The following is a 15,309-nucleotide window of genomic DNA, read 5'->3' as shown; positions in this document are numbered from 1 at the left end:
AGTTATTTCTTCTTATTTATTTAATTAAAAAAAACTCATCATTTTTTTTTCTCTAAAACTCTTTTTTATTTTAAATGAAAAATCTTTTTGATTTAATTCATGAAAAATAGGATGTTACAGTTTACTTGACTTCAGTGTTCCTAAAACACTTGATTGAAAGTGCTCAAGATGGTGATGTTGAGTTGTACGTGTCTCTCCATGATAGCGAATCAATATGAAAAAATATTTTTGAGAGGTATGTAGTAGCATAACACCCGTAAGAATTTAGAATGTTGTCTAGGCATGGCAACAGGTTGAAACGGGGACGAGTATTGCATTTCCCACCCCCGCCCCTGACTTTCTGACTAATCCCCGACCCCCGCCGGGGTTAAAAAATCCATACCCACCCCCGTCCCCGTTGGAGGTTGGGTTTCCCCGCCCCGCCCCCGCTAGAATTGAATAAAATTTTTTTAAAAAGAGAAAAAATATTGAAACATATTGAAAAAAATGAAAAAAGGCTAAAAAATAGTTTCATGACAAAAAACAATAACAAAACCAAATTCAAAATATAGGATCATTATCATAATTTAAAAAATTACTAAAACAAATCAATCTATTCAATTAAAATCATAAAATTTGGGTATTGCATGAGGAATTAAGACATACATATTTATTTTCCCACAAAAAAAAAACATTACCATCTAAATATATGTTGTCCCAACAATAAGTAGCATATGATTCTATTTAGCAAAAAATGAGATATTAATATACTATGTTGGTTGTCCTTCAACATGTTTCATTTTGTTTAGCAACTTAAACATGTTTCATTCTTTCAAATTACATAATAAAAAAAAGAAACAACTTAAATTGTTCAACAAATAAATGTTAATCATTCCTCCAAATTAGTGACACTAGCAGCACCCATCATTTCACCTGCATAAAAGAAATAAAAAATTAGAACAAAAGCTTATATTATATAATAACAAAAAATGAAATTTAGAACATTATTTACCTTCATCATCTGAAACCATTTCATTCATTACATTAGCACATTCAGCAACAACTTTATAGCTCGTAGAACCTATAAAAATACATTACTAGTATTAGTTCTTGAATAAACACAAATATCAATTTAACAACATATATGAATAAAACTTTACCCGTATTTTCAGCACTCCACAACCAACTTCTAGCGCACATTAAAGCCTCTAAAGTAGTCCATTGAAGTCTACTACGATGTGGGCTTAATACTTGACCACCAGTGCTAAATGCAGATTTTGAAGCTACGGTACTGGAATAGCTAATATATCCTTAGCAATTGCTTGAAGTATTGGATACTTGACACCATTAAACTTCCACCACATCAAAATATCAAAGTCAACAGCTCTTGGTAAAACATCTTCTTCTAAATAGTGGTCTAACTCTGATTTAACATAAGAACTTCTAGCCCTTTTTTTTCTTATTATAAATCTATCATACTCAGATAATGCATCACCAACAACTTCACTACCAGTAATATCACCAACATTACTACCAAAAGAGCCTTTGTTCATTTTCATTTGGTAATCAGAAACTAAGTCATAACACAATTGTTGAATGCCCCTCACTTGAGTAAAAGAGTCATGCTCATACAATTTTTCATAATAATACTCAAGCAACTCCATCTTGTACCTAGGATCTAAAATAGTGGCAACTCCCATCACATTATGAATCACACCCCAATATTTATCAAATTTGATCATCATATTTTTTGCCATTTGTTGAATCATTGGGTTAGGAGAGGTAATCCATTGTTTGATTGCCAACTTAATCTCACATATATTTGGAAAATACAAATTAGCAGTTGGATGTTTAGTAGAAGAAAATAATTCAGTGATAGTATTGAACAACTTCAATCTCCCACAAATATCCTTTGCAAATTGTCACTGTAAAGTACTTGGAAAACAAGTATATTGAGACTCTTGTTGCTTTAATCGACAAAATACATCCTCATATCCTATGACAATTTCAAGCATTTTATAAGTTGAGTTCCATCTAGTTGGACAGTCTAATGCCAAATTCTTAGTGTAAGGGATTCTCAATTGTTTAGTCGTTTCCTCTAATTTTTCCTTCCTCTTGGGTGTTGTTGTCCAATATGCCACACTATCCCGAATATTTTCTACACCTTCTTTCACCACTTCCAACCCATCTTTTACTATCAAATTAAGGATGTGAGCACAACAACGCATGTGAAGTAAAGATCCATCCCTAAGCAAACTACCTAAGTGCAATTTATCCTTAATTTTATCAATCATAGCATCATTTGTGGTACAATTATCTAGGGTGATAGTGGACATTTTTGTGTCAATATTCCAATCCATCAAACAGTCAGTCAATACATTGCAAAGTCTATCACTTGTATGAGGAGCAGGAACATAGATGAACCTAACATAAAAATAGAGATATAATATAAAAACAACAAAAAAAAGAGATATAATATAATCATATTCAATCATTTTATAAAATAAAAGGCCTAATAATATAAAAAGTTCAAATCATTTTATTACCTCAAAATTTGACTTTGTAAGTTCCAACAACCATCAACGTAATGAGCTGTAATAGCCATATACCCCCTCTTCTGACTTGTTGAAGTCCACATCTCTGATGTAATGGCCACTCTTCCATCAAAACTATCCAACAACTTTAAAGTTGTTGCTCGTTCATTCTCATATATTTTCATTATCTCCTTCTTAATTGTGTTTCTAGTAGGAACCTGAAAAATATCACTATATTTTATTTTATAATATACCAGTTGTATATATCAAAGGATAATTTAAAAATAAAAAATGCATTCATCAATAAATCAAAGGAAATAATTACATTTATTAATAGTTATAAATCAATAAATGTATCTATAATATATTATTTGCATACTTGAAAAAAAGGGATTTTGCTAGCAAACCTGAAACACAGGTTGGAGGGCAGCAGAGTATCTCCTAAAGCCAAGGTGATCAACAATTGATAGTGGATACTCATGCATAATAATTGCTTTTGCCAACTCTTCCCTTGCACGTTCTGCATCATAAGTTCCCGCACCCAACTCTTGTTTTCCTTGCACGACCTTAGGGGTAAGAAATGTTTGGCCTTTCATCCTTCTCATAAAAATCTTGTATTGAACACAAATCTCATTATGCTACCACAAATGCTTGGTTCCATTTTTTGATTTTCCACCAAGAAGTTTCTTACAATACTTGCATTCAGCCTTGTCCAAACCATTGACTTTAATTTTTTTGAAATGCTGCCAAATCTTACTTTTCAGCCTACATATTCCTTCTTGTGCCTCCACATTATTAACTTCATCTTCATGAGGTGAAGGATTATGATCAACATTAACAGGTGAAGGAGAAGGTGCAAGATCAACTTGAATAGGTGAACGAGTTTGATCAATTGGTGAAGGTGAAGGAGAAGGAGACTCATTAATTGGTGAAGAAATAGGGTAAATTACTTATGGTGAAAAACTAATATCTTCCATTACTTTCCTGGAAAGAAAAAAAATATAGCAGGTAAAACTGGGGCAAAAATTAGAATTTATTAAAGAATCAGAGAGGTTATAAAATATTAATAAACCTCCTCTATTATTCTATTTCTGTTTCCTTCCTATTAAGTTCCTTCAAAGTACTTGTAAAACAAATGCTAGAAAAATTAAGTGTTTCATGTTAAAAATAACAACATCATGAACCTTTAGCACAATATATATATACAACTGCACAAATTAAAGAGTAGCTCTCATAGCCCGATTAAGGATAAAACTACAAAAGGATTGAAAATTGCAACCAGCATGGTTCATGTAGAATAAAATGAGTGCGACAACCAAGAGGTCAAGCTTGAACAATTATACCTATTTGTAATTTGTCCTAATTACAACAATATACCTCAATACTTGTCATGTCTTGTAAAACCGTTTGCAACTTTTTTACACATTGTAATGCAGCGAAGTAGAAGCAATGTGAAAGGGTGTATTGAACTTGCGTTCAAACTAAAACAGATTTTCAAGAAACACTTAATGTACCGTTTTCTTTAATTATCCTTATTGAAAATCCGGTGTACATTTCACTACTTTAATATAACCTACATTTCTTAAATTACTCCGAATCACTCATCTCTATTTTGTCTGTGCCTAATGTTTCATTACTCCAAAACCATACATTAATTTTAACACTTAAATCACTGATGGAATGAAAACAGAGAGAATTACAAAAATTCTATTTTCAAGGATATCATCATACAATAAATTCATGATATCATCATGTATTGAAGGTCAATCAGTAGTAAGTATAAACAAAAATGGTGTCTTATCATACTCAAAAAGAGAAGCAACAACAAGAAATCAATCACATAATGACATTAGATTCTAGAAATTAATGAACTTTATACAAAACCACAGGATTCCATCTTAGCCTCCCCCACCTTTTAAATTCATCATTTATGCTCATCATTCATACGATACAGTCGATAACAATTCAATCTAAAAATATTCAAGCGAGAAACTTGTATCAGAGTATATGAATTATTAGATTATTAGGAAAAAAAAGATTAATTATGATATAATAAATTTGAGAAAAATATGCTTTAGGCTCTTCAAGTTTTGATTAAAATTGCAGTAAAAAAATTGATTTAAAATTGTTTTTAGTTCTTATTTTAAAAGTAATGATCTTGGTTTTTATATTTTTTGAATGTGGTAGATTTTATTTTTTGTTAGGTCCTATAAATAGATGTTTCTTCTGCATGCTTACCAATTAAGTTAACAATTTACTTAGATAATGGGAAGCTACCAATCAACTACTTGTCAATTAACTACCAATCAACCACTGCTTCTGATATACCAAGGACACCGTAGTAGTGTGTCTTCTAGTTCTACAAATGTTCAAACCTGTTCAGGTTATCTCAAACTAAATTTCCCACTAATTTTGGGGGACCATGATGATGTTGATATGTCTAATTACTTCCCCCCACTTTACGACAACTAGTGCATACACTATTAGCTACTAATAAGAATTCCTCTACCAAAAAGAGAAATATACCCCACATTTACAAATAGTTTTAGTTTTGAATATTTATTATATCAAGGACCGTGTAAGCAAAATAAATCTATCATATCAAAGGAAAAAGCAAAGGAAACAAGAAAATCAAAGCTACAAATTTAATCAAATCGTAATAGTGGAAACTTTACTCATTTTATTAGAGAAGCACAAAGACTATGCTTAATGGACTGTGCACAGTTAAATTTATCACACTAGAAGGGCCAAGGATTTCCCTCCAAATAATCAACTATAACTTATCCCACTTTCTACTTGTCCTATAGATATACAGAAAGATTGCAATTTGCAAACAAGTCAAAGTAATCTTCAATGAAGGAATTGAAAAAGATTTAGCTTGTAAAGACTATTTCAAAACGTGTGAAATCAGCTAGTGAGATCTTCTAAATATGTATCAAGTCCCTCTCTAATCTACCAAGTACCAACTAATATACACATAACAAATAAATACTATCTGTTCACAGAACTACCCAAAACAAGAGAAATTGTCCGCATGGGATATATTCATCTTAAGCTACAACAGGAAAATGTTACTTCAATTCAAACAATATAAAATAGCTCGAACCAGAATAAGCACAAGCATCGCAATGGAATGCATCACATAAAACACTTGCAACCGTGGCATGCAATTCAATTCAACCAAGGCTCAAAAACCATACCGATACAGTAAATTCATTATTGTAATAAATCCATTATTGTAATAAATCTAAGATTATTTATTTCAGTTCTCAAATATCAAAAATTTCAGCTTGATTATTAATCAATGAAAGGAAGCAGGTCAAGTAAAAATCCAAACAAGGAAAAAGCACATCAGAAGCTTTTAAACTAAAACTATTTCTCTTAGATGTAGATTCTATGCATCGGGATCTACCGCATAAATCACACTTTCTGCATAGAGACGATAAACTTAAATCTAGAAGCGTTTTGGATCTAATAAGCAGAGATTAAAATAAATTTATGAATGAATGAATGAGAAGAAGGAACCTTCGTTGCGTCCTCTCTTGAGCGGCCTCACGTTCTCCACTTCTCATTGACTGAGAGGCTGAGAGCTGCAGTAGTTGTAGCGGCGCAAAATAAGATTTAGGTTTAGCAATGTGAGGAGTAAGGACTGAGAGGTGCAGCAGGAGCGGCGCAAAATAAGATTTAGCCTTTAAAAATTAGGTTTTTCAAATTATAACATTAAGGCGGGTTGGGGTCGGGGCGGGGTCGGGGCGGATATCTGTAATCTCATACCCGCCCCCGTTTTGGATTATCGGGGAAAACCCGAACCCGGTCAACACGGTTTTTATCCGTCAAAGTCGGGGCGGGTTCGATTCGGTTCTCACGGGGTCGGGTTCCGCTGCCATGTCTAATGTTGTCTTTGCTCTTGGTCAGTACCTTAGGATGCTCTTTTATTATTTATTTATTTGAATTTGATGCATTGTTAATGTAATTTTTATACTGTCAAAACTAATTAGAAATTGTGACTTTTAAAGTAGTTATTATAAAATTAAACAAATTTCAAGTTAGTCTCATTGTTATCTTTTGCAAGATAGCCATCTGGTTACTTCAGTTGTGTGCAACTTGCTTCTAAATTACATTACCCGTCCTCGTGTTCCATTCAATAGAGCATCTTATTCCATCCTTTATGATGGAAGTCAGAATAGTGTGCTAAAGAGAGTTAGTTTTGTAGCTGGTATGGTGACAAGCTATAGTTTTCTATTTATGAATGAAGTCTTTAAGATTGGGCTGAGGTATATATATACTAATTTTTCCATCTGTTATCTTCTCTCTTATTTTGGTAATCGGATAATGTAGTTGTTGTGCCTGTGATATTTTCTCTTCTCTTGTATGACATTTTTCAATAGTATATATTTAGGGACTGATTTAATTAGCACAATGATCCAAAAGCCGTGAGTTGAAATTTTAATGTCTTTACAAAGTTATATAGCTTTTATTTTCTTAACTAAAGACATTTTTACAAGCTAAATTCTCATTGCAACTATAGATTTTGATTCATGCATTCTTATGCTAAGTTACCTGCATGCTTTAATCACTAGAATGTAGGTTCAACTTGAATAATGTGTGGTACTGATCAATTCCTCCAAAAACTTAAGTTATTATATGGATACCTGAGAATGATTTTATACCTTTCATATTCTACCTCATGCAAGAGCCATTTTGGCTTAAGGGATGGTCCATTTGACCTTGGGCTGATATTCAATTTAATTATGAAAATTGAAGAATGATGCAGCATGGCTTTTTCTTCTAACCACTTTATCTTAGATTCCATTACCATGTTAAACATCAATTTTCCTAAAAGCTTAAGCTGTCATGTGAAAGCATAGGAATTGTTTTATATCTAACTAGAAAAAAGAAACATGGGCTAGGCATGGAAGAAAGAGCAATTATTTGCTGGTAGAATTTTTTTTTTTTGAACCCGACACTTGTCCATTCCCTGGACAGCCTTAATATTTTCATACACATAGTAAAAAAGAAATAATTAGACATTTAATATTTTTACAGCCAACATACTCTAAAAAAATTATTAGTAAATCTTCAAACTTGTCTTGCCACATGGACATGGTTTCCGATTGGAAAGCTCACTCCAAAGCCTATGGTACTAGAGAGTATAGATGTGATTGTGGAACCTTTTTTTCCAGGTACGTATATTATCTTAGCAATTTTAATGTGTGCTAATATATTACTTGATTTGTGTCAATTCTAGTTTATACATCAAAAGAGTTTCTCTTAATTTTTTCTCAGTGGACAATTTGTTCTCAGTGCATAAAATAGGAGGTAATTTGTTATTTATTTTTTATCAAAAAATATTAATTTGTTAGTTTTATTAGAAATATCATTTAAAAAATTCAAAATCACAATCTTTTACTTTTGTTTTCTCACCTCACCATTGTTAATTTATGTCTTTTTATAACTTAGTTTTTTTTCTAGATTAATATTATGAGATTATAAATAATGTGATATTGTAATGAAAATAATATTTTTAAATATTTTAATTTAAAATTAATATATTTTTTATAAATTGGTTTTGGTTGGTTCATTGTAAAAATAAAAAAATTATTAATTTTTTTTTTGCAAAAACAACATCGGTTGGTCTAATATCGATGTAGAAAGTGCTCTTAGGACATTGGTTTTTGCAAAACCGATGTTGTAAGAACACTTTCTACATCGATTTTGATCAAAATTGATGTCATAAGCACATTCAATATTGATTTTGATAAAATCGATGTTGTAAAGGCACTTTTCGATCTAGAAAGTGTTTCAGAATATACAATTCAACATTGATTTTTTTAGAATCAGTGTTGTTATGCATCTTACAGCATTGATTTTGACCAAAATCGATATTGTTTTTCCAACTTTTTTTTTATATTTCTTATTCTACGACATCGATTTTCTTAAAAATTGATATCGTGTAGTGTATGTTAACATCGATTTTTTGAAAATCAATGTTAACATTAATAATATTAACGTTAGTCGTCTCAACATCGGTTAAAACCGATGTTGAAAATGAAAAGCAATCAATGTTAAAAATTTATTTTCTAGTAATGTCAATTAAGCTATTAAATACTTTACGCCAATATTATTGGTTCCAAAAATATCTAAAAGATGAACATGAATAAGAATTTTTTCTGCCTCTCCAGTACAAATCAAGAACATTCATTATCCTCCCTCTTTATCTTGATTATTGTGTGATGATAAATTAAGGAGTTTTTTTATATAAAATAAGGAACCTAACTAGGTTAACACTCCTAAAACACCCCAAAGCAAAGACACACCTAAAATATCATTAAAAAGGAAAAAGAGAATGACAAATGAAAAGATTAGGTCAAAATCCATGACAAACAAACTAGCAGAATCTATAATTAAGAAGGAAAAATCTATTCCCAAGGAAGTCATCCCTCACAATATCAGGGATAGAATTCCACCCAAAAGAATAAAATTTAAAAGTTATACCAAAATTTACTAATTTATCAATACAAGAATTACCTTCTCTATATACATGAGAGTATACAAAAGTTATATGATTACAAAAAGAGAAACATGTGAGCCTGTACCTACGAAGAGGCCAAGAAATCAGAAACACGTTTTTGAACGCTTGAATCACCAAAACAGAATAACATTCAAGCCAAATATTATGCCAACTTTTGTCTTTAGCAGTCTCCATGGCTATGATGACAACTATAACTTCCGCAAAAATAAGGTGATTGACTCTGGAAAAGAATCTAAATTCTGACCATGTGTCACAATCTCTTATTTTCTTTCATTATATATATATATATATATATCAGAAATAAATAAAAAATACTGATATTTATTTATTTTCGAAACCAAGTTTATATTCATGTAATTTTTTAGAAATATTTAATTATTTATTTTTTATCTTTATATTTGTTTATTTCTTTTTTATGTTTTAATCTTTACACTTATTTTTTTTGTTTGCATATACTTTTTAATTTGCTTTAGTCTTCGTCATCCAAAATTTAGGAATTAAAACGGAATAAAATTTGCATCTGCAAGAACTAAAATCAATTAAAAAGTATATGTGCAGTTACTAAAACAAATAGATACTAATTTTTTTATACAATAGTTATTAGATGTGAGGACTAAAATGTAAAATTAAGTAGATATAAGAATGAAATAAGTAATTATTTTTTTTTATCATTCAAATATGCTATATATGTTATAATAATAATAATAAAAAAGCTTTCTTCTTTTGGATTTAGTGCACATGGACTGCTTCCACATGAAAATAAGTTTCTTTCTATCTACACGACTATTTTTATTATTATCATAGAGGACAAAAATTTAAGCTAGATTGACTTGGCTGCATATACTGGCACTTTGACATTATTGAAGGAGAGGATGGGTTTGACTTTCCAATTGAGTGCGAACATGGTTTTAATTTTTCTATAAACCATATAAATTTATTATACCATTTTTAAAGTTTTTTTTTTACATGAATTATGTACCTACTTGAATGATTAAAGTAAAGTTTAATTAATGGATTCAGATACTGATATAGACATCACGTACGTCAAGGCATAGTATATATTTTTTTATTACTACCTCTCTCGTCTTATTTATAAAAGATGAGTTATATAATGTATTTTTACATTATAATTTATTTCTTATAAATAGATCAAAGATAATATCACATAAAAATAAGTTTTAAAATTCTAGCAGGATAAAAGATTTCTTAAAACAGTGACACGTGGAACCGTATTATTACTTGTCTGACATGGACATACATTAGGTGATAGTTTACGGGTACATTTCTTAGTATTATCTCATTGTGCTTCAACGTCCATTCTCTAGATTGGGAACACCCACACATGCGTTTTCATTTTTTTAATTCTAAAACACTAATACATTGAATCTAAACGTTTTCGTCATTAAATTATACAGTTAGCTACTGGACAAAATTTAGATATAGTTTTTTTTAAGAGTTTTCAAAGTTGTTTTCTAATTAAATTAAGTTTGTGTAAAAAAAAAAATTGAAGTTATAAAAATAAAATTATAATTTTCGATAGGATTATAATACTAAGCATATCTAAAAAATTATATTTACATTTGTTCTTAATCTCTTCACTGTTTTACTCATTGGGTAACAGGGATTTATAGTTTGCATGAGATTCAAGTTCAAACCTCGTTGTCGTCATTATGCACCAAGAAAAATTATTATTATCATTATATATTGTACAAAATAAAAAATAAAAACATGAGTACTAGGCCTATTAATACACTTTTTAACGCATTTCTCTCAATATATCTTTTTATTAATTAAAACTAATAGAATATTATAAAATCATTAATAAGGTTTATTAAATAACAAATGAGATATGCATAATTTTATAATTTTTAATAAATTTTAACTAATAAAAAACATTAAAGATAATGTCAACACCAAAAAAATATACTAAAAAGATATGATAAACAAATATATTGCTAATATTTTTCAAAAAGAAATCATTGTTAAGGAGAATGTGTCCATGTGATACAAAGATCAGAAGATTAAGTGCGTGTTTGAATATACGTTTGTAAAATTGATATTAAATCATGATTTTATAAAATTGATTTTAAAGAAACGTGATTATAAAGAAATGTAATTTTTGTTTGGATACTTGTGTTTGAAAATTGATTTCTACATTCAATATTGTTTGGAAACTTGTTCTCAAAATCAATTTTGAATGTATAAATTACTAAAATGAACATTAATTGTTTGAAAAAGTATTTTATATTAAACATATTAAATATGTTGTTAGGTAAGTAAATTTTAAGTTGATATTCTTTTTCTGGAATAAAGCGTTTCCTAATAATAACTTATTTATATATATATATATATATTTATTAGTAAAAGAGTATTTAGTGCATGAATAGGTTGGTGAGAAAGGGTATGAATGCTAGAATGAAAATATATTAGCATTGTTGACTATTCAAAAGTAAAAGAAAGAAAGATAAAATCGAAAATAATAAAAAATATTCACAAAAATTGATTTTGTTGGAACATAATCAATTACGATGTAGAATCCAAACATCTTGATTAACATCAATATTCATATTTGATCAATATTAACTCACGTCTAATGAAAACTAACACGGTTTCAAACATACGCTAAGGAATGGGCAACCATATATGAACTCTTAGGTGTGTGTGTGCCCTTTGGACATCTTTATAACGAAAATAAAACTTAAATTAATTTATACAAGCAAGCAGATTAAGCAAAGCCTTGAATAATGTGATTTTGGAAATGCATTCAGTGGAAATACGCAAATTACAGTCAAAACAGTTATCTGCAAATGACTAAAAAATTCGTCCACGATTTAAGTTGAATTTTGGATAAACATTGTTAAACAACTTAAAAAAAATATATACTCTGTCAATTATTTTTCTAATTTATTTTTTAAAGCATCACGATGATACTAAAAATTTGAACCAAATAGAGTTTTTTTCTTATTCACAATCGATCATAAATTTATCTTAAAATTCAATGGGCTTTTAGGCCAAAAAATTCCATTAAAAAATTCTATCTGAAAATAATATTTTCAGTACTTTCTTTTTCATAAACTGTTTATTACGGTTTGTCTTCCCTTGAATTGATAAATAAAATTGATGAAAATGTGTTACAAATTTAAAAGAAAATAAATAAGAATATAAGATTGAAAATTAATAATAAAAAATGATTAAATAAGCCTCTAGGCATATATATTTTTCACGAGACTTATAAATTTTTTAATTAAAATAAAAAATAAAAAATATGAATTCCAAAAAAAATGCAAAATTTCTCAGAAATATTATTTATCTCTTCTCTATCAAACTTAACAAAAAGTACATTTTCTCCGTCCAAGTCCCATGTATCGAAACATTTTAAAGGTTATTTTATTTTATTTTATTTTATTTTATTTTATTTTTAATCATACATAACATCATCAACGACATCAATTTCACGCCTAACCGCATGCATATCTCCCGTTTTTTAATTTCCTCCTTCTGTCATTATCCGATTACACGTAGAATTGCATAATTGCATTGACAGGATTTTGAATTGACAATTTAAAAAAAAAACAGAAATTTGGATAAGAAACCATTACATGTAAATAAAAATAGGATTAAATTATAAAAAAAATAAAAAGATGGGTGTAATATAAAAATATAAGTGTATTTGACAAGCTATTCTACCGACATAAATAGGATTGGTTGGACTAAAATAAGTTTGCTAGATATACTGTACATGCTTATTTTAGTATTTTTTTAAAATTTAATTTATAAACTATTTCAACTTTTAAAAAAATTATATTTTATCTTTATTAATTTATTTCAAATCTCTTTTTACATTTATTATTATTATTTGTTGCATTTTGTTTACTTTTATTTTTAACTAAAAGATTTTATCACTAAATAAAAGTTGGTAGAAATTTAAAATTATAAAGAAATATAATTATTCATTTTGTTTAAAAACTATGATATTAAAAATTTCATTTAAAAAAATATAAGTTTACTTAATTATATTATATTTTCCCATTAAACAGAAGAAAATACATATAAAAAAAAACTCCACTTATAGAGTTATAGTGTATACTTATAACTTCTATTTTTATATATTTCTATTTAAATTGTTTAAAAATTTAAAAAATATTTTCCAAAATATAAAAATGTAACCAAACATATATTTTTTTTAATATGGTATGAGAATGTTTCATATCAAAATGAGAACGATCATTCTCATCTGTTAAATTAAAATTAAAATATTTTAAATTTAAATTAAAACTTTATTTAACTATAAAATCTTTATAAAATTTATCAAACAGAAAATTAAATTTAAAAAAATTTAATTTATTGTCATCATAACCACCACCATAATTGCTATCATAACTTCGTGTCGTTACTATCAACATGATTGTCACTGTTACCGCTACCATAACGACCATCGTCGTCACTACCATAACCACCATCGTCGTCACTACCATCACCATTGTTGCGTTGTCACCACTGTCATGGTCGTCACCATGATCACCGTTGTCGTTACTAACATAACCGTCACATGCTAATAGTGATAGCGGTCATGTTGGTGGTGACGACGGTGGTCATGATGGTGATCACGATAGCGATGGTGACAACAACACGGTAGTGGTGATGATGATTTTGACATAAATTAAATCTTTAAAATATTTGATTTTTTGTTTAATAAATCTTATAGAGATTTTATAGTTAAATAGGATTTTAATTTGAATTTAAAAATGTTTTAATCTTAACTTTTTTAATCTAACAGATTAGAATGATCATCCTCATGAAACGTCTCTTTCAAGTGTGTAATATTTATAGTTATAGTATTTGAGAGAGTGCGATTCTTGGGAGACTTAAGTGTATCCAGAACCCCTCAAGCCAACCAATCTCTTCTATCAAACTCTTTGGAACTCTAAAGAGTAAATTCTCTTCCTACTTTTCAAGTATAAAACTAAATTTAACTTTACTTATTTGTGTCTGGTGCACTTTACCTCATGTAGATGTTTCTGTTTATCATGTTAAAGAGATATGGATTTGAGTTTTCTTTCAAAGAAAAAAAGGAAATATTTTATTTAAAATAATTTCATATATTTTTATCTTTATAAAAAAAAAATTATCTCATATCTTTTAAATTAATTATTATAAAAATTATTCATTTTTAATCAATTTTTTTATATTGAAAGTATATTTAAGTTAAATTGTAAATGTCTGTATGTATCGTTTCATTAAAAAAATGTTGTTGTATAGCAACTCTTTTAAATTAAGCTTGAAGTATAATTGTATGAAATTAATTTAAGATATGTTTACGAATTGAGTTTTAAAGAGAAAAGAAAGAGATAATATAATTTTTACTATAAAAAATATTCTTTAATTTAATATGTTTAGAATAAAAAACAAAGTGTTAGATTAATATAAATTTAATATTTTAATTAATTTTTCACCTTTATAAATATTATGTAACTCTTTTAACCAAAAAATAAAAAAACTTTTAGTTAATCATATAATTTATCGCTTTAGTTTCACCGTAATTAATTAATTGACTTTTTTTTTTTTGTTTACAATGAAACTGTTTGAAACATCGTAGCCCAACGCAGGCCTACTGGAAGCTGCAGGCTGCAGCAATAATAGATGAGGAATTAATTACCTCTGTTACACTACACTGTATTTTCTTTAGGTACCAGTCTTTTATAGATTTTTGCCATTAAAAAAAATGGTAAATGAAAAAAAGAAAAAACCACCGTCAGACAAAGTTCATGATCAAAATATTCTCTTTTTTTTCCTCATAATTCTCTTACAACAACTATACATACACATTTTAAAAAGTATAAACACTTATTTAATACCTTATTTTTATTTCACTCTACTTATCATACAAAATCCTCTATCACATCATCACTTCACCCTCTTTTATTCTCTCTCTCTTAAAAGATAGATTAACATTGCATGGCCACAAAACATTATTCTTATTGTATCAAACACATTTTTTAATTTCTTTTTGCCGTAGAATTTTTTTTTTTATACCTAATAATTCAATTTAATGGTTCCATCTTACAAGTTCCGTAATTGAGGATCATAGCGTAAATTGCAATATTTTTTCCAGTCATCTCCTTTATAGTTTATTTTTGTTCTTCATCATGACATTGATATAAAAAATTTACTAACATGATCAATATATTTCCAAATTTATAATTTAATTTTAAAATTCATAAATAAAGAAATAAAAAAATATTAACTGGTATGTCTGATTAAAAT

General features: G+C 28.3%; 1 protein-coding gene and 1 long non-coding RNA gene across 2 annotated transcripts; both read right to left on the bottom strand.

The window, feature by feature from the left end:
• Positions 1 to 756: 756 nt before the first annotated feature.
• LOC114375069 lies at positions 757 to 1,249 on the bottom strand. The gene is made up of 3 exons (XR_003658694.1): positions 1,140 to 1,249; positions 992 to 1,060; positions 757 to 912 (listed from the first exon to the last, which is right to left on the bottom strand). It is a non-coding gene; the product is annotated as an uncharacterized LOC114375069 (long non-coding RNA).
• A 232-nt stretch (positions 1,250 to 1,481) lies between these two features.
• Positions 1,482 to 2,609, bottom strand: LOC114374135 (zinc finger BED domain-containing protein RICESLEEPER 2-like). Its single transcript, XM_028331738.1, has 2 exons — positions 2,526 to 2,609; positions 1,482 to 2,403 (listed from the first exon to the last, which is right to left on the bottom strand). Exons 1-2 carry the CDS (start codon positions 2,582 to 2,584, stop codon positions 1,902 to 1,904), a joined length of 561 nt encoding a protein of 186 aa, XP_028187539.1. The 5' UTR covers positions 2,585 to 2,609; the 3' UTR covers positions 1,482 to 1,901.
• Positions 2,610 to 15,309: the final 12,700 nt, after the last annotated feature.

Source organism: Glycine soja, chromosome 11, assembly GCF_004193775.1.
Source record: "Glycine soja cultivar W05 chromosome 11, ASM419377v2, whole genome shotgun sequence".
Lineage (NCBI taxonomy): Eukaryota > Viridiplantae > Streptophyta > Magnoliopsida > Fabales > Fabaceae > Glycine > Glycine soja.
This window is presented reverse-complemented; position numbering and strand designations above follow the sequence as displayed.